The 25,000-nt window shown below is 41.3% G+C and overlaps 1 protein-coding gene across 26 annotated transcripts in view; it reads right to left on the bottom strand.

The window, feature by feature from the left end:
- Positions 1–25,000, bottom strand: part of ank2b (ankyrin 2b, neuronal) — a 329,543-nt gene that overhangs the window by 50,397 nt on the left and 254,146 nt on the right. For 17 of the 26 annotated variants that reach the window (XM_014206567.2, XM_014206568.2, XM_045721517.1 and 14 more), the window contains 11 exons: positions 23,903–24,001; positions 22,893–22,991; positions 22,229–22,426; positions 9,788–9,886; positions 9,549–9,647; positions 9,213–9,311; positions 8,983–9,081; positions 8,676–8,748; positions 1,031–1,172; positions 890–901; positions 502–589 (listed from right to left, as the gene is read on the bottom strand). In XM_014206567.2, the coding sequence (XP_014062042.2) occupies positions 502–589; positions 890–901; positions 1,031–1,172; positions 8,676–8,748; positions 8,983–9,081; positions 9,213–9,311; positions 9,549–9,647; positions 9,788–9,886; positions 22,229–22,426; positions 22,893–22,991; positions 23,903–24,001 (1,107 nt within the window). The remainder of the gene's footprint in view (positions 1–501; positions 590–889; positions 902–1,030; positions 1,173–8,675; positions 8,749–8,982; positions 9,082–9,212; positions 9,312–9,548; positions 9,648–9,787; positions 9,887–22,228; positions 22,427–22,892; positions 22,992–23,902; positions 24,002–25,000) is intronic. The other 9 variants (XM_045721528.1, XM_045721527.1, XM_045721521.1 and 6 more) reach the window with 1 other exon arrangement.

Here is a 25,000-nt window from a genome sequence, read left to right on the forward strand (position 1 = left end):
TATGCCTTGAGACAATTGAGACATGGATTGTGTATGTGTGCCATTCAGAGGGTGAATGGATAAGACAAAATATTTAAATTCCTTTGAACAGGGTATGGTACTAGGTACCAGGCGCACCAGTTTGTGTCTGCAACACTGCTGGGTGAACTGCAACACTGCTGGGTGTTTCACTCTCAACAGTTTCCCGTGTGTATAAAGAATGGTCCACCACCCAAAGGACATCCAGCCAACTTGACACAATTGTGGGAAACGTTGGATTCAACATGGTCCAGCATCCCTGTGGAACGCTTTCAACACCTTGTAGAGTCCATGTCCCGACGAATTGAGGCTGTTCTGCGGGGGAGGGGGGGCAACTCAATATTAGGAACTGTTCCTAATGTTTTGTACACTCAGTGTATATTCTGTTCTGAACAAATGCATTGGGCAATGCAAAGCATACTGTAGAATGCACAGTACAGCATGTTTTGGTGCAGTATATGTAAAATGTTGAACACTACTTACGTTGTGGCCGGTTAGCATCTCGTCCATCAGGCTGTCCTGTTTGGGAGAGTAGTAACCGTGGTGACTGGGAGTGTAGGACCTGTCTGAACTGAGGAGAGGAGGAGAATGTGAGGTTGGTAGCCATGGAAAAATCACACACAGCTAAAACACTGTTCACCACCCAATACGGCAATAATCGAACCATCTGACATGGCACAAGTAGTACTCTAAAATGAAGGAATGGAAGGCGATAATAACTTTGAGCTGATTTACTGGTGGTTTTACGGTCTTTAATGTCCAACTATTGTTTCGTTTAGTTTTTCTCAGAAAAGTAGGGGGGCCATCTATTAGGGAACCCTGCCATAGAGAAACCATAGCATAAAGAGACCAAAGCAATTTTTGCACATACCTTTGGATTCGACTACGTAAGCATGTTAGGAAGGAGAAGAAATTAGTGAAAGAGCATCAGAAATATTAGAGCATTCATACACACCCCTCCCCCCACACAAATACACCATTCTCTTCGACCATAGTTATGTGTATAGACTACCTGTCAGAGCGTCCCCCCTCCAGGCTAAAGCGCAGGTAGTTCATCCCATCCAGGTACTGTCCAGGCAGGGAGTCATCCCCCAGCTCCCTCAGGTCCTCTGCCCTCAGATACTCCCCTCCATCCCCTGTCATAGTGTCATCACCTGGGAGAGAGAGAGAGAGAGAGAGAGCGAGAGAGAGAGAGAGAGAGAAAGAGAGAGAGAGAGAGAGAGAGAGAAAGAAAGAAAGAAAGAAAGAAAGAAAGAAAGAAAGAAAGAAAGAAAGAAAGAAAGAAAGAAAGAAAGAAAGAAAGAAAGAAAGAAAGAAAGAAAGAAAGAAAGAAAGAGAGGGAGGGAGGGAGAGCAGATGTGTGAGGACCATGGAAGATGATAGGATCATTCTGGGGAAGAGGACACTGTGATTTGGTGTGCGCTCAGCAGGAGTAACTACGCAGGGGCGAGCACTTACCTGGGATGTGAATGTGCACAATCACACTGACATGAGGTTGAGTTACACACGTACAGACACACAACCATTCATACACGATCATCCTCCCTCTTCATCATCACATAAAAGCACTTATAAACACTACAGATGAGCTTGGAGACACATAACTGTCTTGTGTCCAAGTTATAAAGCTCTACTGCTGCTGTTACCACTACTGAACAGCAGGGGTCAGAATCAATAATACCCTTTTCACAATACAGAGCTGAACCAAACTGAGCCAAGCTGTACTGGGCTGGCTATCCAAAAACCTCACAAAATTAGATGAAATGAACTGGAAAGGACAATGTGAAAGGAAATTGCCTGAGCCAGTACAGTACCGTTCAGGTTGGCAGCATAGTGTGAAAAGGGTATACAGCCCCTGACAGAACAAGTGAGGCAGAGGCAAAGAGAGATGTTCCTGTGTCAATAGCATAACCACTGCCTGTAGGAAGAGAGAGATGTTCCTGTGTCAATAGCATAACCACTGCCTGTAGGAAGAGAGCGATGTCCCTGTGTCAATAGCATAACCACTGCCTGTAGGAAGAGAGAGATGTTCCTGTGTCAATAGCATAACCACTGCCTGTAGGAAGAGAGAGATGTTCCTGTGTCAATAGCATAACCACCGCCTGTAGGAAGAGAGAGATGTTCCTGTGTCAATAGCATAACCACTGCCTGTAGGAAGAGAGAGATGTTCCTGTGTCAATAGCATAACCACTGCCTGTAGGAAGAGAGAGATGTTCCTGTGTCAATAGCATAACCACTGCCTGTAGGAAGAGAGAGATGTCCCTGTGTCAATAGCATAACCACTGCCTGTAGGAAGAGAGAGATGTTCCTGTGTCAATAGCATAACCACTGCCTGTAGGAAGAGAGCGATGTCCCTGTGTCAATAGCATAACCACTGCCTGTAGGAAGAGAGAGATGTCCCTGTGTCAATAGCATAACCACTGCCTGTAGGAAGAGAGAGATGTCCCTGTGTCAATAGCATAACCACTGCCTGTAGGAAGAGAGAGATGTTCCTGTGTCAATAGCATAACCACTGCCTGTAGGAAGAGAGCGATGCCCCTGTGTCAATAGCATAACCACTGCCTGTAGGAAGAGAGAGATGTTCCTGTGTCAATAGCATAACCACTGCCTGTAGGAAGAGAGCGATGCCCCTGTGTCAATAGCATAACCACTGCCTGTAGGAAGAGAGAGATGTCCCTGTGTCAATAGCATAACCACCGCCTGTAGGAAGAGAGAGTTGTCCCTGTGTTAATAGCATAACCACTGCCTGAAGGAAGAGTGAGAAGTCCCTGTGTCAATAGCATAACCACTGCCTGTAGGAAGAGAGAGATGTCCCTGTGTCAATAGCATAACCACTGCCTGGAGAAGGGAGAGTTCAAAATAAACTAAACAAAAGGAAAGGAGGTACAATATGAACTCATTCATCTACAGGGAATGAACTCATTCATCTACTCAAACTCAATACTAGGTGCCATCACTAGGATTAGCAAAACAACTGTAAGAGTAAGTAATACTCTAGTCTAACTATCAGACAAGTGGTGCAAATATAGACCCACAAAGCAACGTTCATTAACAACACACCCAATATCAAGAAATGTCAGTTGGAACAGCCAAACCAAACCCAATCCTCGTCTAACAGCTTCCAAAACACAACTAGATTAATGAGGTGTGACTTTTTTCCACAAAAGTGACCGCCAACCACTCCACCTATATAATCCAATATTTCCTTCCAGAAAGAAAGTGAATTCACTGCACAACTGGAGGAGCCAGGAAAAAGACAAATTGTCCATATCTGTAATGAGGTGTTATGAGGTGACTGTTTGGCCATAAACGCACAAACTCTAACACTTCCAACACACCGACAGCGTCATGGCATTTTGGTACACCAGAATTACATTCATTTCCAATGAAACGCTGTGTTTGGCTTGCAGCAATGCATTGCAGAGGCAGTTGCAGTGCGTTCGGTGTGGTGCATACGTTGGATTTATCAAACGTATGAGTCAAACTGTATGCGTAGCCGGCTTGACAGAAATGGCAGCAGAAGGTGAATGTTGAACTTTTGTTACATACATATTCAGATGAAGTTGCGTATTATTTTGCGCAACGATGCTGTCGATGTGTTCGAAGCGTAAGAGCCATGACAGAGAGCCTGGAAGAGTGTACTACTCCCTCCACAGAACAGCACAAACTGTCTCTAACCAGAATAGAAAGAGCAGTGGGAGGCCCCGGTGCACAACTGAGCAAAAGGACAAGTACATTAGACTGTCTAGTTTGAGAAACAGACGCCTCAGAAGTCTTCAACTGGCAGCTTCATTAAATAGTACCCACAAAACACCAGTCTCAACGTCAACAGTGAAGAGGCAACTATGGGATGCTGGCCTTCTCGGCAGAGATCTCTGTCCATTGTCTATGTTCTTTTCCCATCTCAATCTTTACTTTTTATTGGCCAGTCTGAGATATGGCTTTTTCTTTGCAACTCTGCCTAGAAGGCCAGCATCCCGGAGTCGCCTCTTCACTGTTGATGTTGAGACTGGTGTTTTGCGGGTACTATTTAATGAAGCTGCCAGTCCAGGACTTGTGACGCGTCTGTTTCTCAAACTAGACACTCTAATGTACTTGCCCTCTTGCTCAGTAGTACACTGGTGCCTCCCAGCGTTTTATGAGATCTTCAGTTTCTTGGCAATTTCTCGCATGGAATAGCCTTAATTTCTCAGAACAAGAATAGACTGACGAGTTTCAGAAGGAAAGTCTTTGTTTCTGGCCCTTTTGAGCCTGTAATCGAACCCACAAACGTTGATGCTCCAGATACTCAACTAGTCTAAAGAACGCAATTTTTATTGCTTCTTTAATCAGAACAACAGTTTTTAGCTGTGCTAACATAATTGCAAAAGGGTTTTCTAATGATCAATTAGCCTTTTAAAATGATAAACTTGGATTAGCTAACACAACGTGCCATTGGAACACAGGAGTGATGGTTGCTGATAATGGGCCTCTGTACGCCTATGTAGATATTCCATAAAAAATAGTCAGTTTCCGGCTACAATAGTCATTGACAACATTAACAATGTCTACACTGTATTTCTGATCAATTTGATGTTATTTTAATGGACAAAAAATATCCTTTTCTTTCAAAAACCAGGACACTTCTAAGCGACCCCAAACTTTTGAACGGTAGTGTACAGTTGAAGTCGGAAGTTTACATACACCTTAGCCAAATACATTTGAACTCAGTTTTTCACAATTCCTGAAATTTAATCCTAGTAAACATTCCCTGTCTTTGGTCAGTTAGGATCACCACTTTATTTCAAGAATGTGAAATGTCAGAATGATAGTAGAGAGAATGATTTACTTCAGCTTTTATTTCTTTCATCACATTCCCAGTGAGTCAGAAGTTTACATACATTCAATTAGTATTTGGTAGCACTGCCTTTAAATTGTTTAACTTGGGTCAAACGTTTTGGGTAGCCTTCCACAAGCTTCCCACAATAAATGTAGTCAATTTTGGCCCATTCCTCCTGACAGAGATGGTGTAACTGAGTCAGGTATGTAGGCCTCCTTGCTCGCACATGCTGTTTCAGTTCTGCCCAACAGTTTTCTATAGGATTGAAGTCAGGGCTTTGTGATGGCCTCTCCAATACCATGACTTTGTTGTCCTTAAGGCATTTTGCCACAACTTTGGAAGTATGCTTGGGGTCATTGTCCATTTGGAAGACCCATTTGTGACCAAGCTTTAACTTCCTGACTGATGCCTTGAGATGTTGCTTCAATATATCCACATCATTTTCCTTCCTCTTGATGCCATCTATTTTGTGAAGTACTATTTTGTGAAGTACACCAGTCCCACCTGCAGCAAAGCAGCCCCACAACATGATGCTGCCACCCCCGTGCTTCATGGTTGGGATGGTGTTCTTCGGCTTGTAAGCCTCCCCCTTTTTCCTCCAAACATAACGATGGTCATTATGGCCCAAAAGTTTTATTTTTGTTTCATCAGACCAGAGGACATTTCTCCAAAAAGTACGATCTTTGTCCCCATGTGCAGTTGCAAACCGTTGTCTGGCATTTTTATGGCGGTTTTGGAGCAGTGACTTCATCCTTGCTGAGTGGCCTTTCAGGTTATGTTGATATAGGACTCGTTTTACTGTGGATATAGATACTTTTGTACCTGTTTCTGCCAGCATCTTCACAAGGTCCTTTACTGTTGTTTTGGGATTGATTTGCTCTTTTTGCACCAAAGTACATTCATCTCTAGGAGACAGAATGCATCTCCTTCCTGAGCAGCATGATGGCTGCGTGGTTTCATGGTGTTTATACTTGCATACTATTGTTTGTACAGATGAACGTGGTAGCTTCAGGCATTTGGAAATTGCTCGCAAGGATGAACCAGACTTGTGGAGGTCTACAATTTTTTTTCTGAGGTCTTGGCTGATTTCTTTTGATTTTCCCATAATGTCAAGCAAAGAGGCACTGAGTTTGAAGGTAGGCCTTGAAATACATCCACAGGCACACCTCCAATTGACTCAAATTATGTCAATTAGCCTATCAGAAGCTTCTAAAGCCATGACATGGAATTTTCCAAGGTGTTTAAAGAAACAGTCAACTTAGTGTATGTAAACTTCTGACCCACTTGAATTGTGATACAGTGAATTATAAGTGAAATAATCTGTCTGTGAACAACTGTTGGAAAAATTACTTGTATCATGCACAAAGTAGATGTCCTAACCTACTTGCCAAAACTATAGTTTGTTAAACAAGACATTTGTGGAGTGGTTGAAAAACGAGTTTTAATGACTCCAACCTAAGTGTATGTATTCTTCTGACTTCAACTGTACTTTCATACATTTTTTCAACTGGTACCAGGGACCTTCAGACGAGTCTTGTGAGGCTTGTGGGTGTCCTAGAGCAAAAGAACCAACATGTACATGTTCGTGATAGTCTCATCTTTTCATAGAGGGCTAATGGTTTGTAGACCAAACCGTTCGGACGCTACAGACGATTTTGTGAGACGAACGATTTTCGGGATGTCTCTTGGTCTGACAAACACCGCTCTAGTGCTGTTACCTTTCACCGACATAGGCGGTGGATTGAGACACATCCAATGCAAAAAAACGATATCTCTAGCTTAAACTGACAGATTTTCATGGGGATTTTTTTATTACGCCAACATGCTTAGGGGGTTAAGGATCGGACCCTTTTTTTCAATTTTCGCCTAAAATGACATTCCCAAATCTAACTGGATCGGACCCTTTTTTTCAATTTTCGCCTAAAATGACTTTCCCAAATCTAACTGCCTGTAGCTCAGGACCTGAAGCAAGGATATGCATATTCTTGATACCATTTGAAAGGAAACACTTTGAAGTTTGTGGAAATGTGAAATGAATGTAGAAGAATATAACACATTAGATCTGGTAAAAGATAATACAAAGAAAAAACATACGTTTTTCTTTTCATTTCCTTTTCATCATCTTTGAAATGCAAGAGAAAGGCCACACTGTATTATTCCAGCTTAGGTGCAATTTAGATTTTGGCCAATAGATGGCAGCAGTGTATGTGCAAAGTTCTAGACTGATCCAATGAACCATTGCATTTATGTTCAAAATGTTGTATCAACTCTGGCCAAATGTGCCTAATTGGGTTATTAATACATTTTCAAGTTCATAACTGTGCACTCTCCTAAAACAATAGCATGGTATTATTTCACTGTAATAGCTACTGTAAATTGGACAGCGTAGTTAGATTAACAGGAATTTAAGCTTTCTGCCCATATCAGATATGTCTATGTCCTGGGAAATGTTCTTGCTACATTTCACTCTTCTCCCCAGCCTACATACTGTAATTCAGGCTCTCTGGGCCATGGCATGTGATATGAGATCTCATATGAGTTCACAGCATTTCAGAGTGGGGATTTGAAATTGCTTAGGGTGAAACTATCTTCCAGGGTTGTTTACGGACAAGCTTTTTGTATTTAACCTCATCTTTTTGGCATTAAACAGTCTCCATATATACTTTCATAATTTTTTTCGACTGGTACCAGGGACCTTCAGACGAGTCGTGTGAGGCCTGTGGGCGTCCTAGAGCAAAACAAGTGTCTTTTTGCTAGAAGTTTAATGACACACTCTACGGGGTAGCATTTATTAAGGGCTCAGAGCATGGTGGATCTGAATATTAAAACGCTTTTAAAACCACTGCTTCCCCTAGCTGATTATCAAGGAGCGTTTCAAAACAAAATCACTGTCGCATTAACATTCAATGGGACACAGACATCATTAGTGTCAATGTAGTTTGTTGTCCACACTAATGCTTTTCACAATGATATCCAGTATTTCACATTTAGACAAGTGGCCCTAAATGTGTATATCACAATCTTGATTTCACCGCACTGTGTTTGAATCAAACCCCCTACCAAGAGTGGTTGAGGTTGGTGCAGGTTCAAGTATATACTTTAAGACTCATCCATGACAGCTTGTTATACACAACCATTGCAGAGGAAACTCACACCATGCGAATTACCACGACCACAACAAACCGCCACACACTCGTCAATAGCATTCACCACGGCAACCTTGACATGGTGTACCTTCTAAATCCATGGAATCATCTGACAGAACAGCATCCTCATTCTGTTTCAGCCCTGTGGGTACAGTCTGCAGGCCTGTACAGTGTACAGTACAGTGTACAGTACAGTGAGAAACTAGCCGACCACGACCAACACACAATAGGATTGGGCTATGGAGAAACGGGAAGGACTTGGGGCAGGCTAAATGAGATGTCTACACTCTTATAAAAAGGGTGTCTTTGGCTGTCGCCATAGGGGAACCATTTTTGGTTCCAGGTAGAACACTTTTGGGTTCCATGTATAAGCCTCTGTGGAAAGGGTTCTTCCTGGAACCCAAAAGGGATCTACCTGGAACCAAAAAGGTTCTACCTGGAGCCAAAAAGGGTTCTTCAAAGGGTTCTCCTATGGGAATAGCTGAAGAACCATTTTAGGTTCTAAATAGCACCTTTTTTCTAAGAGTATATAGGGAAACTGGGACAGCGTTTGAAGTCAGGCTTACTGAGGTGCTAGTAGGTCAAACCACTAATTCAACCACATAAATGGACTGAAGTTTAGAATAACTGTCTTTATATATGGTGCTGGTCGTATACAGTAGGCTAGTGACTGGATCAAGTGTCAAACTCACCCTCCTCATCAGACACATCCAGGACTTCAGTCATGGTCTCAGGAACGTTCATCTTGTGTTTCTCTGTCACCGTCTAGATGACATAAACAGACAAATCCCATTACAATTTGAGGGACGAATCCTACATTTAACTTAGGTCAAATTGTCACTTAGTCTACTATTGACATTAATGCAAAATTAAGTGAAAATTCAACTCAAGTGGAAGTTAGGATTTGCCCCTCACAGGCTAAATAAACACCATGTGTAAATACTGTGATTTCAGACAAGATGTGAAGGGCTGTTGGACTGAGATAGTTGAATGACTCACGGTTGTCGAGGTAATGATCTCCTCGGTGACCACCTTGAGTGTGTCCACCACAGAGATGTAGCCCAGTCGCCGGGCGATGGCCAGAGCTGTGTTACCATTCTGTTAGGATGGGAGAAAGACATATAAGTGTGTGTGTGTGTGTGTGTGTGTGTGTGTGTGTGTGTGTGTGTGTGTGTGTGTGTGTGTGTGTGTGTGTGTGTGTGTGTGTGTTCAGCAGCAAGTCCACTCACCACAGTGATGTTGTTGGGCTTAGCTCCATTCTGCAGCAGTAGATTGATGATGTGTGTATTTCCTTGCTGTGCTGCTTGGTGGAGGGGAGTGTACCCATTCTGAGAAGAGAAAGTACTGACTTTAATGATTGTCTGGCAAGGCCTGGAAATGTAAGAGATTCAAACGTGAACCCTTGGGCTAGCACTCCGTTAAAGAAAAGCATGTATTAACATTCATAACACAGAGAAAAAGTGCTTAAGTGCTTTATCATACACTATATACCTTTCTTATGCTTTCCGATATGCAACAAACCCCATTATAAATGCACTGTGGCAGTTTTGTGTGTGGTTTATTACCTTGGTTTTGGCGTTGACGCTAGCACCGTTCTGTAAGAGGAAGTTGACCATCTTGGCGTTTCCATAGTGACACGCTACAATCAGTGGAGTGTAGCCCAACTGGAGGAGAAAAATAAATCACAGTTAGTATCAAAACACATCTACTAGCATTATCAAAGATAAATAATAGTGCCTTATCATCATTCCAGTACAATGGTCATTCTATGCTCAAATGAAATGAATATAAGTTCTGTCCATACCTTAGTTTGCTGGTCCAGGTTGGCTCCATGTGTAGCCAGTATCTCACTGACAACCACCTTGTCCTCCTGGGCAGCAAGATGGAGGGAGGTGAGGCCACTCTGAAGGGACAATATGTTACAATATGTTACTCACCACATCTCTAAATCCATCAATCAATTAGCACACTGTATAGTGTAACTATAGACGGTAGATTGTCCATAGATACTGTATGTGGTTACATTAGGTTACATGGTTCCCCTAAATATTGAGGGAGTTTTGAGTGACAGGCGATCTTTACCACCAAAACAGGAAATTACACGTTGACAGGGGAGGAAATGTGAGATTGGGTATTTGGGTTTTGTGACCCGTTTCACTCATGCAGAGTGCAGATACACTCCACCAGGTGTTATCAGTGAGATAGTTTGCATTTGTCATCGGTACAGTATATATGACAAGGCAGACTGAGTCTGGTAAAGCAGTGATATATCTACATCCACTCAGGTCTGTCTGGGGTTCAGTGATAGAGCTGGATGAAGAATGAGCGGATTGGAAAACGGTTAAAGGAGGGAGGAATGAATTGGGAGTTTCTGCTTGAGACAAATCCCTGTGATAAATGGGGATAGAGCAGGTTGACTGACGGCCCTGCAGGCCTGATCTACATTTCTAAGACAATGTGTGTCTGGGCGGGACTATAAAGTGTGCGCTTGTGTGTGCGTGCATGTGTGTTTGTGTGCGTATGTGCGCACATGTGTTTGTGTGCATGTCCTGTATTCATATGCGTATGCATGTTTAGTATGTGCATGCCTATAAGCGTGTGTAGGTGCGTGCATGCGAGCAGGTGTGTGTCTCGCTTTCGCCTACAGACAGGGACAATTAAGTAGGATCGATGCGATACGCGTGGGCAGACATCCACAATCGTCACGGCAGTCTACCAACCTCCCACATCCCTCGCTGTGACTCATCCATCTACAGCACTGGGCACCAGCAATCTTACTGTTCCTAAAATAGCCATGAAACAGCTCTCCATCCCTCTTTTAACTTAATTCCTGCTACATTCTCGTAAGCCATGCAGAAGCTCTGTAATCACAACTGAGGACTTGTAACAACGCTAAATGTAATAACACTGGTAAATGTAATAACACTGGTAAATGTTATAACCCTGGTAAATGTAATAACACTGGTAAATGTAATAACACAGGTAAATGTTATAACACTGGTAAATGTAATAACCCTGGTAAATGTTATAACACTGGTAAATGTTATAACCATGGTAAATGTAATAACACTGGTAAATGTTATAACACTGGTAAATGTAATAGCACTGGTAAATGTAATAACACTGGTAAATGTTATAACACTGGTAAATGTAATAACACTGGTAAATGTTATAACACTGGTAAATGTAATAACACTGGTAAATGTTATAACACTGGTAAATGTAATAACACTGGTAAATGTAATAATCTTTTCTGTTTGTAATAACTTTCAGATGTTTTATGTACAACGGCAAGAAAAGGTATGTGAACCCTTTGGAATTACCTGGATTTCTGCATAAAATTTGATCTGATCTTCATCTTAGTCACAACAATAGACAAACAGTGTGCTTAAACTAATAACACACAAATTATTGTATCTTTCTTGACTATATTGAATACATCATTTAAAAATTCACACTGTAGGTTGGAAAAAGTATGTGAACACCTAGGCTAATAACTTTCCCAAAAGCTAATTGGAGTCACAAGTCAGCTAACCTGTCCAATCAATGAGATGAGATTGGAGATGTTGGTTAGAGCTGCCCTGCCCTATAAAAAATACTCACAAAATTAGAGTTTGCTATTCACAAAAAGCATTGCTTGATGTGAACCCTGCCTTGAACAAAAGAGATCTCAGAAGACCTAAGATTAAGAATTGTTGACTTGCATAAAGCTGGAAAGGGTTACAAAAGTATCTCTAAAAGCCTTTAAAGACAAATTGTCTAAAAATTGAGAAAGTTCAGCACTGTTGCTACTCTCCCTAGGAGTGGCCGTCCTGCAAAGATGACTGCCAGAGCACAGTGCAGAATGCTCAATGAGGTTAAGAAGAATCCTAGATTGTCAGCTAAAGACTTACAGAAATCTCTGGAACATGTTAACATCTCTGTTTATGAGTCTATAATGTGTAAAACACTAAACAAGAATGGTGCTCATGGGAGGACACCACGGAAGAAGCCACTGCTGTCCAAAAAAAACATTGCTGCACATCTGAAGTTTGCAAAAGAGCACCTGGATGTTCCACAGCACTACCAGCAAAATATTCTGTGGACAGATTAAACTTAAGTTGAGTTGTTTGGAAGGAAACCACAAGACCATGTGTGGAGAAAAAAAGGCACAGCACACCAACATCAAAACCTCATCCCAACTGTAAAGTATGGTGGAGGGAGCATCATGGTTTAGGGATGCTTTGCTGCCTCAGGACCTGGACAACTTGCTATCATCGACAGAAAAATGAATTCCCAAGATTATCAAGACATTTTGCAGAAGAATGCGACAACGACCCAAAACACAGAAGTAAATCAACAACAGAATGGCTTCAACAGAAGAAAATACGCCTTCTGGAGTGGCCCAGTCAGAGTCCTGACCTCAACCCGATTTAAAATCCTGTGGCATGACCTCGAGAGTGGTTCACACCAGACATCCTAAGAATATTGCTGAACTGAAACAGTTTTGTAAAGATGAATGGTCCAAAATTCCTCCTGACCGTTGTGCAGGTCTGATCTGCAACTACAGAAAACGTTTTGGTTGAGTTTATTGCTGTTTATTGCAGACTGTGTTTGTCAAATTGGTGTGACTTAGATGAAGATCAAATTTGATGACCAATTTATGCAGAAATCCAGGTAATTCCAAAGGGTTCTCATACTTTTTCTTGCCACTGTAATAACTTGCCGGTAAACGTAATAAAACGTTGAGCGGTAAACGGAATAACTTTTTCCGGTAAATGTAACACACACACATTCGGTCTTCAACGAGGTCCGGAGGGCCACACAGATTTTGTTTTACATTCGCATAAAATGTGCCTCTATCCATCGTTTTATCCATTGTTTTGGGAATTTCCAATGCTCCCTGAATGTCTAGCTTTGATTTCAGTGATTATTAGCAAGCTGGACACAGTCAAGAAACTGTATGAATGTAGGTCCTTTATCATTTCTCCGGTGGCATGCATTAAAACACGTATCTTTGTTGTGGTTTTCTTTTGCAAATAACTATGCATTAACTGACTTATTTTTGAATAATTTTCAACATACTGTATAACATCACATTAAGGTTTTGGACGTTCACTCTATTACAAGGAACAATTGCAGGTCTATTTTTCTCCAGAGAAGTAGCTTATTATTGTTGGCGCATACGCTAGCCTATCTTTTTTGTTGTTGTATTTTTTGTATTTTACCCCCTTTTTCTCCCCAATTTTGATCTGGTCTCATCGCTGCAACTTCCCAACGGGGTCAGGAGGCGAAAGTCGAGTCATGACCCCCCTATCCGCGCTTCTTAACACCCGCCCACTTTACCCGGAAGCCAGCCGCACCAACGTGTCGGAGGAAACACCTTTCACCTGACAACCGATGTCAGCCTGCAGGCGCCCGGCCCGCCACAAGGAGTCGCTAGAGTGTGATGAGCCAAAGCCCTTGCGGCTAGGACCACGGATTGTCTCGGGAGTGTGACTGTTTGAATCCCTGCTGTTTGTTGGTGTTTCCATCTGCCCTGTGACCTGCCCTGTCTGGAACTGCGAGGAGTAACAGTCTACATTCCTACCATGACAAAGACCAAAGCTGGTGGGAGTACCATTGAGGATAGTGGTGTCTCTCTATCACAGGTGAAGGATCTTTTAAACAAACAAAATAGTTCTATAAGCAGTTGTTACAAAAACATGAAAATAGTGTTGTGTCCAAATATTGGTGGAGTAATAAAATAATGGGCAATCTGACCAGACAGGTCCAGGACCTGAAGAACAGTTTGCAGTTCACCCAGGGTCAGCTTGATGGGTTTAAACAGGAGAACAGCAAGATGACAGCAATCTTTAAGTCATTGACAGAGGAAATCAGTTCTGTATGTGACTAAATGATAACAATGACGGAGAAATCAGAACAACATTGTTGTGGACGGAAATGCAGAATCTCCACATGAGACTTGGATGGAGTCCGAGGACAAAGTGAGGGAAATGATCTCTGAGAAACTGAAGATGAACCACAGGAAGATTGAGGTGGAGCTCGCCCACAGGACTGGAAAACCCCCACCGGCACAGGTGACAGGCCCAGGACCATGCCTCAGGACTACCTGGTATGATGACTCCTTGCTGTCCCCAGTCCACCTGGCCGTGCTGCTGCTCCAGTTTAAACTGTTCTGCCTGCGGCTATGGAACCCTGACCTGTTCACCGGACGTGCTTGTTGCACCCTCGACAACTACTATGATTATTATTATTTGACCATGCTGGTCATTTATGAACATTTTAACATCTTGACCATGTTCTGTTATAATATCCACCCTGCACAGCCAGAAGAGGACTGGCCACCCCTCATAGCCTGGTTCCTCTCTAGGTTTCTTCCTAGGTTTTTGGCCTTTCTAGGGAGTTTTTCCTAGGGAGTTTTTCCTAGCCACCGTGCTTCTATCACATGCTTTGCTTGCTGTTTGGGGTTTTAGGCTGGGTTTCTGTACAGCACTTTGAGAATATCAGCTGATGTACTAAGGGCTATATAAAAATAAATTTGATTTGATTTGATTTGAATGGTAGACAAGTTCCTGAGGTTATAGGACAAGGTAGCTGTTCTGGAAAGAGCTAAGAACTTGAGAGGAATGTACCGAAACGAGGACTATCCTGAAGCTGTGCACCAGAAGATGAAAGAGCTTATCACAGCCATGAAAGCTGCCAGAGCGCATGGGGACATGGTGCGTAGGGACATCTGTTATAACAGGCTCAATGTTCACCCTCCTGGTAGGGATGAGTGAGGGATGAGTGAGCCAAGCCTGTGGGTTCGTAGCTTCAACCCCACAGCACACACACACACCAACTGATTGCTGAATGTTTTATTTTCTCTTGTTTTCCATATTATGTCTATCTCTGATAAGCTATCAAGGAAAGGGCTACAAAAGCCCATATTAATATACCGTATGTAGCCTCAGAAATGAGGTTCATGAAATCAGTAACTTGCTGAGATCAGATAACTTTCATATATTTGCCATTTCTGAGACTCACTTAGGTAATTCCTTTGATGACACAGTATTAGCAATACAAGGATATAACATACAGTTGAAGTCGGAAGTTTACATACACTTAGGTTGGAGTCATTAAGTCGGTTAGGACATCTACTTTATGCATGACACAAGTAATTTTTCCAACAATTGTTTACAGACAGATTATTTAACTTATAATTCACTGTAAGCACCAGCTGTCAGAGCAGTTCACAGATTTTCACCTGTACATAGCCCATCTGTAAATAGCCCATCCAACTACCTCATCCCCATACTGTATTTATTTATTTATTTTTCTCCTTTGCACCCCAGTATCTCTACTTGCACATTCATCTTCTGCACATCTATCAATCAATCCAGTGTTTAATTGCTATTTCGTAATTACCTCGCCACTATGGCCTATTTTATTGCCTTACCTCCCTTAACTTACCTCATTTACACACACTGTGTATATACTATTTTTCTACTTTATTATTGACTGTAAGTTTGTTTATTCCATGTGTAACTCTATGTTGTTGTATGTGTCATACTGCTTTGCTTTATCTTGGCCAGGTCGCAGTTGTAAATGAGAACTTGTTCTCAACTGGCCTACCTGGTTTAACCTGTTGGGGCTAGGGGGCAGTATTTTCACGGCTGGATAAAAAAACGTACCCGATTTAATCTGGTTACTAATCCTACCCAGTAACTAGAATATGCATATACTTATTATATATGGATAGAAAACACCCTAAAGTTTCTAAAACTGTTTGAATGGTGTCTGTGAGTATAACAGAACTCATTTGGCAGGCAAAACCCTGAGACATTTTCTGACAGGAAGTGGATACCTGATGTGTTGAATTACCTTTAAGCCTATGCCATTGAAACACACAGGGGTTGATTAATGTTTTGGCACTTCCTATTGCTTCCACTAGATGTCACCAGCCTTTACAAAGTGTTTTGAGTCTTTTACTGTGAGATCTGACCGAACAATAGCCATGGAACGGTGATGGCCGATTAGACTCTGGCGCGCGAGTTCATGTTGGGTACCCTCGTTCCAATACGTTATAAAAGAGAATGCATTCGTCCACCTTGAATATTATTCATGTTCTGGTTAAAAAAGGCACTAATGATTTATGCTATACAACGTTTGACATGTTTGAACGAACGTAAATATATTTTTTCCCCTCGTTCATGACGAGAAGTCCGGCTGGCTTAGATCATGTGCTAACAACACGGAGCTTTTTGGATATAAATGATGAGCTTTTTTGAACAAAACTACATTCGTTATGGACCTGGGATTCCTGGAAGTGACATCTGATGAAGAGAATCAAAGGTAATGGATTATTTACATAGTATTTTCGATTTTAGATCTCTCCAACATGGCCGTTTGCTATACAGACAAAGCATATTTTTCTGGGCGCAGTGCTCAGATTATTGCAAAGTGTGATTTCCCAGTAAGGTTATTTTTAAATCTGGCAAGTTGATTGCGTTCAAGAGATGTAAATCTATAATTCTTTAAATTACAATATAATATTTTACCAATGTTTTCTAATTTTAATTATTTAATTTGTGGTGCTGACTTGACTGCCGGTTATTGGAGGGAAACGATTTCCTCAACATCAATGCCATAGTAAAACGCTGTTTTTGGATATAAATATGAACTTGATAGAACTAAAAATGCATGCATTGTCTAACATAATGTCCTAGGAGTGTCATCTGATGGAGATTGTAAAAGGTTAGTGCATCATTTTAGCTGGTTTTATGGTTTTGGTGACCCTGTCTTTGACTTGACAAAACATTACACACAACTCTTGTAAATGTACTGTCCTAACATACTCTAAATTTATGCTTTCGCCGTAAAACCTTTTTGAAATCGTAAAACGTGGTTAGATTAAGGAGATGTTTATCTTTCAAAGGGTGTAAAATAGTTGTATGTTTGAAAAATTTGAATTTTGACATTTATTTGGATTCAAATTTGCCGCTCTTGAAATGCACCTGCTGTTGATGGAGTGCACCACGGGTGGCACGCTAGCGTCCCACCTAGCCCATAGAGGTTAATAAACATGCACCTGTAAAGAAACTGATAGAACTGTTAAGGCGCCATGGATTGATGAGGAATTGAAAGATTTAGTTTGACCAAATATAATGCTATTTCTCTGTGAAGAAATTAACAACAGACTTTCAGCATGCTTATAGAGAAGGGCACTCAACATGTTGAGTTGAAAGAACTTGATAAGAAGATTGTACTGTTAGATTTCAGTGTAGCCTTTGATATTATTGATGATAACTTGTTGTTGAAAAAACTTATGATGCGATATGGCTTTTCAACCTCTGCCATATCATGGATTGAGAGCTATCTATCTAATATAAAACACAGGGTTTTCATTAATGGAACCTTCTCTGATGTTAAACATGTAAAGTGTGGTGTACATCAGGGCAGCTCTATTGGCCCTCTACTCTTTTCTATTATTACCAATGACCTGCCACTGGCATTAAACAAAGCCTGAGTGTCCATGTATGCTGATGATTCAACCCTATATGCATCAGCAACCAAAGCTAGTGAAATCACTGCAACCCTAACTAAAGAGTTGCAGTCAGTTTATGAATACGTGGCCAGTAATAAACTGGTCCTAAACATTTCTAAAACTAAAAGCATTGTATTTGGTACAAATCATTCCCTAAGTTCTAAACCTCAGCTGAATCTGGTAATGAATATAGCGGCTGTTGAACAAGTGGAGGAGATTAAATCACTTGGTGTTACCTTAGATTGTAAACTGTCATGGTCAAATCATATTGATTCAATGGTTGTAAAGATGGAGAGAGGACTGTCTGTGATAAAGAGATGCTCTGCTTTTTTGACACCACACTCCACAAAGCAAGTCCTGCAGGCTCTACTTTTATCTTACCTTGATTATTGTCCAGTCATATGGTCAAGTGCTACAAAGAAGGACCTAGTTAAGCTGCAACTGGCCCAGAACAGAGTGCCACGTCTTGCTCTTCATTGTAATCAGAGGGCTAATATCAATACTATGCATGCCAGTCTCTCTTGGCTAAGTTGAGGAAAGACTGACTGCATCGCTTCTTGTTTTAATAAGAAACAATGTGTTGTAATTTCCAAATTGTTTGCATAGTCAACTTCTGTACAGCACTGACACAGACACTTACCCCACCAGACATGCCACTAGAGGTCTTTTCACAGTTCCCCAGGTCCAGAACAAATTCAAGGAAATGTACAGTATTACACAGAGCCATGACTGCATAGAATTCCCTTTCATCTCATATACAGCAAGTGAACAACAAACCTGGTTTCAAAAAACAAATAAAGCAACACCTCAAGGCTCAATGCCGTGACCTACTTTTTGTGTGTATGTACTGACATGTATGTGTCACTGATAGATGCGCGCACACACACACACACACACACACACACTACATGTAAATATTGTTAATGTGTGTAAATTGTAGTCTTTTGTCTGTAATGTCTTTTTCGATATATGTCAGACCCCAGGTGACCATGGCACAACGTCCCAAGAACGTCATAAAAACGTCCTCAGGGACGTCCCCAGGACAAACTGGGAACTAGACAATACCTTCAGGGGACCATGACGCAACGTCCCAAGAACGTCCTAAAAACATCTTCGGGGACGCCCCTGGGACAAACTGGGAACTACAAAAAGGTCCCCCAGAGAACATTCCCTTGGGACCATCATGCAACATCATAAGGACTAGTAAAATGACTATTTCATCTCAATATACATGTACTCTGTTTTCTGCTGTTTATAATGTATGGATTCCTAAATTATTTGTTGATATACAGTACCACTAAAAAGTTTGGACACACCTACTCATTCCTGGGGTTTTCTTTATTTTTACTATTTTCTACATTGTAGAATAATAGTGAAGATATCAAAACTATGAAATAACAAATATGGAATCATGTAGTAACCAAAAAAGTGTTAACCTGTTAGGGCTAGGGGGCAGTATTGACACGGCCGGATAAAAAACGTACCCGATTTAATCTGGTTACTACTCCTGCCCAGTAACTAGAATATGCATATAATTATTGGCTTTGGATAGAAAACACCCTAAAGTTTCTAAAACTGTTTGAATGGTGTCTGTGAGTATAACAGAACTCATATGGCAGGCCAAAACCTGAGAAGATTTCAAGCAGGAAGTGGCCTGTCTGAGAAGTAGTGTTTCATCTTGGCTCTTTTTATTGAAGACTCAGGATCTGTGCAATAACGTGACACTTCCTACGGCTTCCATAGGGTCTCAGAGCCCGGGAAAAAACTGAACGATATCGAGGCAGGCTCTGGCTGAAACACTTTATCGCTTTTGGCAAGTGGCCACTCAGAGTACTATGGGCTTAGGCGCGTGCCCGCTTCGACCGAATGCTTTCTTTTCCTTTGTCTGTTTAGCTAAAAGCAGATTCCCGGTCGGAATATTATCGCTTTTTTATGAGAAAAATGGCATAAAAATTGATTTTAAACAGCGGTTGACATGCTTCGAAGTACGGTAATGGAATATTTAGAATTTTTTTGTCACGAATTGCGCTATGCTCGCCACCCTTATTTACCCTTTAGGATAGTGTCTAGAACGCACGAACAAAACGCCGCTGTTTGGATATAACGATGGATTATTTTGGACCAAACCAACATTTGTTATTGAAGTAGAAGTCCTGGGAGTGCATTCTGACGAAGACAACAAAGGTAATAACATTTTTCTTATAGTAAATCTGACTATGATGAGTGCTAAACTTGCTGGGTGTCTAAATAGCTAGCCCTGTGATGCCGGGCTATCTACTGAGAATATTGCAAAATGTGCTTTCACCGAAAAGCTATTTTAAAATCGGACATATCGAGTGCATAGAGGAGTTCTGTATCTATAATTCTTAAAATAATTGTTATGCTTTTTGTGAACGTTTATCGTGAGTAATTTAGTAAATTCACCAGCAGTGTTCGGTGGGAATGCTAGTCACATGCTAGTCACATGCTAATGTAAAAAGCTGGTTTTTGATATAAATATGAACTTGATTGAACAAAACATGCATGTATTGTATAACATAATGTCCTAGGGTTGTCATCTGATGAAGATCATCAAAGGTTAGTGCTACATTTAGCTGTGGTTTGGGTTTATGTGACATTATATGCTAGCTTGAAAAATGGGTGTCTGATTATTTCTGGCTGGGTACTCTGCTGACATAATCTAATGTTTTGCTTTCGTTGTAAAGCCTTTTTGAAATCGGACAGTGTGGTTAGATTAACGAGAGTCTTATCTTTAAAATGGTGTAAAATAGTCATATTTTTTTTAAATTGAAGTAATAACATATCTAAGGTATTTGAATAACGCGCCACAGGATTCAACTGGCTGTTCAGGTGCTATCAACTACTGCCTTTCAGGTGCTATCCCCTACTGCCTTTCAGGTGCTATCAACTACTGCCTTTCAGGTGCTATCAACTACTGCCTTTCAGGTGCTATCCCCTACTGCCTTTCAGGTGCTATCCCCTACTGCCTTTCAGGTGCTATCCCCTACTTCCTTGGTGGCTATGAGTAAGGCACTTTGCCCCTTAACTGCCACAAGGGAAAGGCTAACACTATTCTGCTCCAAGCCTGTTCTGTGTTTTGTGTGTCATAGGTTTGGGTAAGATGACAACAAAAATACATGTTTCCATTGTACAATATACTTTTATTTTGAAATAAAAATGTTGCCTGAAGATGTGTGTGTGTTATTTTGTCACCTGCCTATGTGTTCCTGTGTGTGTGCATGTGTGTGTTTGTAATACAGGTTGAGTCTGTATTTGTGGGTATATACCAGTATGTGTCTTTTTGCAACAACAAAGGGAATATTCATATGCATTGATAACACCCCTTATGAAATAATTCATAACCCCTTCATGAATTTTCCATTATCGTTCATCATAACCTTCATACCACATTAAACATCAATCATATGTAATCTTCAAAACAAAAGAGTATTATAAGTTATTTTATAATCAAACTATCTGGTTGGATTGCGCTGGAGGGTAGTTAGTGACTGCGTTAGTTCTGTGCAGCACAAGACTTTGATAGCCTCTGCTGAGCTGAAGCCAAGGTGTCAGCTTGTGGAGCTAATGCCAGTCTTCAGGTTTCAGGCAAGGTTACTCAACATATTCATTTAACTCCAATCGCCCTGGTGCCATCCAGACCTACCATCCAGATATGAAATTGTACAAAATACTTTAAGCGTTTGGCTTGAGCCTGCCTGGAGTGCCAGGCAGATGGGTTTTGCACTTTTGGGACTATTCCATGTTCATCAAAAATAAGGAAATAACAAAAGAATACATTGATTTTGGCTATTACAGGAACGGTTGAAGCTATTATGTTATTCATCAAAATGTAATAATAACTTTGATTAATAATAATCAAGTAGTGTGTGTGTGTGTGTGTGTGTGTGTGTGTGTGTGTGTGTGTACACAACTGTGCATGTGTGTACATTTCAATGTGTGCTTGTGAGTGTGTCTATGTATGAGTATTCCTGGATGATGTGCATGAGTTTGTTTGTGTTGTAACTGGCTGTGGGTGCTGGTATGTGCATCCAATTAGCACATAATAACGTTGATTTTGTTATGTTATAACATGATTGGTTGAAGTTACTACATTATTCATAAAAAAAGTTGTTATTCACTAGTTAATGAAATAACTTATTACATTTAGCGGAAAAAGCTATTATGTTTACCTTAAAAACATTTATACATTTACCAGCAAGTTATTACATTTACATTATTACAAATACAAAAGTTATTACAAATACAAAAGTTATTACATTTACTGGTGTTATTACATTTACCGTTGTTACAGGGCTGGATACTAACTTGAGATATGTGTGTGTAACTCGCATTTTCTGAGAAAATATCACAACGATATGGACAAGTCTTTTAGAGTGAAAGCTAACCCCACCTGTTAGGATTCGCCCTTACTGCCAGCGTAACTATATTCACAAAAAAGCCTAAAAAGGGAGATCTGAAAGGAGAGAACACCGGTGGAAAGAAAGACTGACATCAGAGGCCCTGTTCATTTGAACCCCTCAGAAGCAGTGAGACTTCACGTCTCAGAGAAGAGTGTCGGTCAGTATCTGTGAACAGAGTACGAAGGCCTATGTACAATTTGAACTTTTCAGTTTGGTTTTAATGTGTGAGTCGTTGAGGAGTGGGTTCAAATCCCGACCCACGGCCGCGTTACATAAGCAGTTTAAAACCAAGAGGGATGGGAAGATGTAGCCCTACCTTGGTGGGGACGTTGACTTGAGTCCCCTTCTCGATGAGCAGGGCGACCATGTCAGCGTGCCCCTCCTGTGAGGCCAGGTGTAGAGGGGTGACCCCCTGCTTGGTCAGGATGTTGGTCTCGGCCCCGTACTGCAGCAGCACCACCGCTATGTCCATCTGGTTCTTCTTCGCCGCAATGTGGAGTGGGGTGTAGCCGTTCTGGAGGGAGGGAGAGAGAGTGTGTGAGAGAGAAAGCAAAATTCAGCCATACAGATACCTTTAGAGATGTAGTCACTCACTCACTCACTCACTCACTCACTCACTCACTCACTCACTCACTCACTCACTCACTCACTCACTCACTCACTCACTCACTCACTCACACAAACGCATACACACCACATACACAAATGTACACACACACACACACACACACCACATACTCACACACACAAATGCATACACACCACATACACAAACACACACACACACACACACACACACACACACACACACACACACACACACACACACACACACACACACACACACACACACACACACACACACACACACACACACACACAGCTTCAATACCACATTGACTGTCCACCCCTAGGCTGACCGACGTCTCTCCTCCCACCTGTTTGGGGAGAGTGCCAGAGTGGCCTCATGGAGGTCTCACCTTGGCCGTGGTGTGGGGGGAGGCCCCTTTGTCCAAAAGCAGGAGCGCCACCTTCTGGTTATCATAATGTGCTGCGACATGGAGAGGTGTGAGGCCATTCTGCAAGGATGACGAGGTGAGTGCAGATTGGATTAAACCAGGCTGGTTAGCGGAGCAAGCAGCCATTAAGAACACTGGTCAACATACACAACACATGATAAATAAGCTGAGTTATAGGGGCACTATTACAGCTTGTTACGGAAAATGAGGCTTATATTAAAGAGCAAGCAGCAGGAGGATCGCTGGGCGGGTCCTTATTCAAAAAGAATAAGAAGAAAAAAATGATATCTGTTATCTGTCTTTCCTAAAAGTAGAGGAATAAACAGCAGTTAATCAAACTAAAAGTTGATTTAATCAAACTATGCTTACCGGTAGTCTTGCTGACAACATAGCCTCAACCAGAAATAACAACAGACTTTTAAAATATCTAGCCAGATAATTTCTCATCAGATAATTCCTCATCAGTCTATTCCTCATCAGACTATTCCTCATCAGACTATTCCTCATCAGACTATTCCTCATCAGACTATTCCTCATCAGTCTATTCCTCATCAGACTATTCCTCATCAGACTATTCCTCATCAGACTATTCCTCATCATACTATTCCTCATCATACTATTCCTCATCAGACTATTCCTAATCAAATAATTCCTCATCAGACTATTCCTCATCAGACTATTCCTCATCAGACTATTCCTCATCAAATAATTCCTCATCAGACTATTCCTCATCAGACTATTCCTCATCAGACCATTCCTCATCAGACTATTCCTCATCAGACTATTCCTCATCATACTATTCCTCATCAGACCATTTCTCGTCATTTAAAACAGGTCAGAGCATTGTCTGATATTGTGAAAATATGACACACCTTGTGAGAAATAGACTTTTCTACTGTGTAGTTATTTCTCCCTCTAACACAAAACTATACAATGATTAAGAGTTTGAGTTTTATGGTAATGACGCTTACCTTCCCAGCAGAATCAGGGGGAGCTGTTTTCTTCAGGAGAAGTTTGACAACATCCAGGCTTCCGTACTTGGATGCCACATGCAGGGGAGTGAATCCTTTCTGTATGGAGACAACATACAGACGACCATTTAATAATGACTGAAACAAACACTATCTATATCTTCATCAATGTGCATAAGGCTCATGGAAAACACTGAGTGTACAAAACATTAGGAACAGCTTCCTTGTATTGAGTTGCACCACCTTTTGCCCTCAGAACAGCCTCAATTCGTTGGGACATGGACTCTGCAAGGTGTTGAAAGCGTTCCACAGGGATGCTGGACCATGTTGACTCCAATGCTTCCCACAATTGTGTCAAGTTGGCTGGATGTCCTTTGGGTGGTGGACCATTCTTGATACACATGGGAAACTGTTGAGCGTGAAAAAACCCAGCAGCGCTGCAGTTCTTGACACAAACTGGTGCGCCTGGCACCTACTACCATACCCTGTTTAAAGGCACTTCAATCTTTAGTCTTGCCCATTCACCCTCTGAATGGCACACATACACAATCCATGTCTCAAGTGTCTCAAAGCTTAAAAATCCTTCTTTAACCTGTCTCCTCCCCTTCATCTACACTGATTGAAGTGGATTTAACAAGTGACATCAATGAGGGATCGTAGCTTTCACCTGGATTCACCTGATCAGCCTATGCCATGGAAAGAGCACGTGTTATTAATGTTTTGTACACAGTATAGATTACTTCAATAAAAAGGGTTGTAATATTTGGTCATTTGTTAAAGCTGCAGTATTGGAATATTGAAAGACTGCCTTTAAAATGTAATTTATATTGTGTATATTTAAAAGTAATTATTTCATAACAGCGTCATTTCCAAAAGGATCAGAAATTCACAGCCAACTAATGATGTATGTGAACCAAACATATTGTGCATCTTGTTAAATTGGATTAACAAGAAATCTCTGTGCACACACATTGCTTATGCAATCATAGGTAATACCCCAAAATCAAATTTACAGAGTAAAACCTGATCAGTAGCATAATAACAACGCAGCCACCAGGTGGTGCTCTTTAGCCATTGTCACATTAGGCTGTTGTGATA

The sequence above is a fragment of the Salmo salar genome, chromosome ssa07 (genome assembly GCF_905237065.1).
Source record: "Salmo salar chromosome ssa07, Ssal_v3.1, whole genome shotgun sequence".
NCBI lineage: Eukaryota > Metazoa > Chordata > Actinopteri > Salmoniformes > Salmonidae > Salmo > Salmo salar.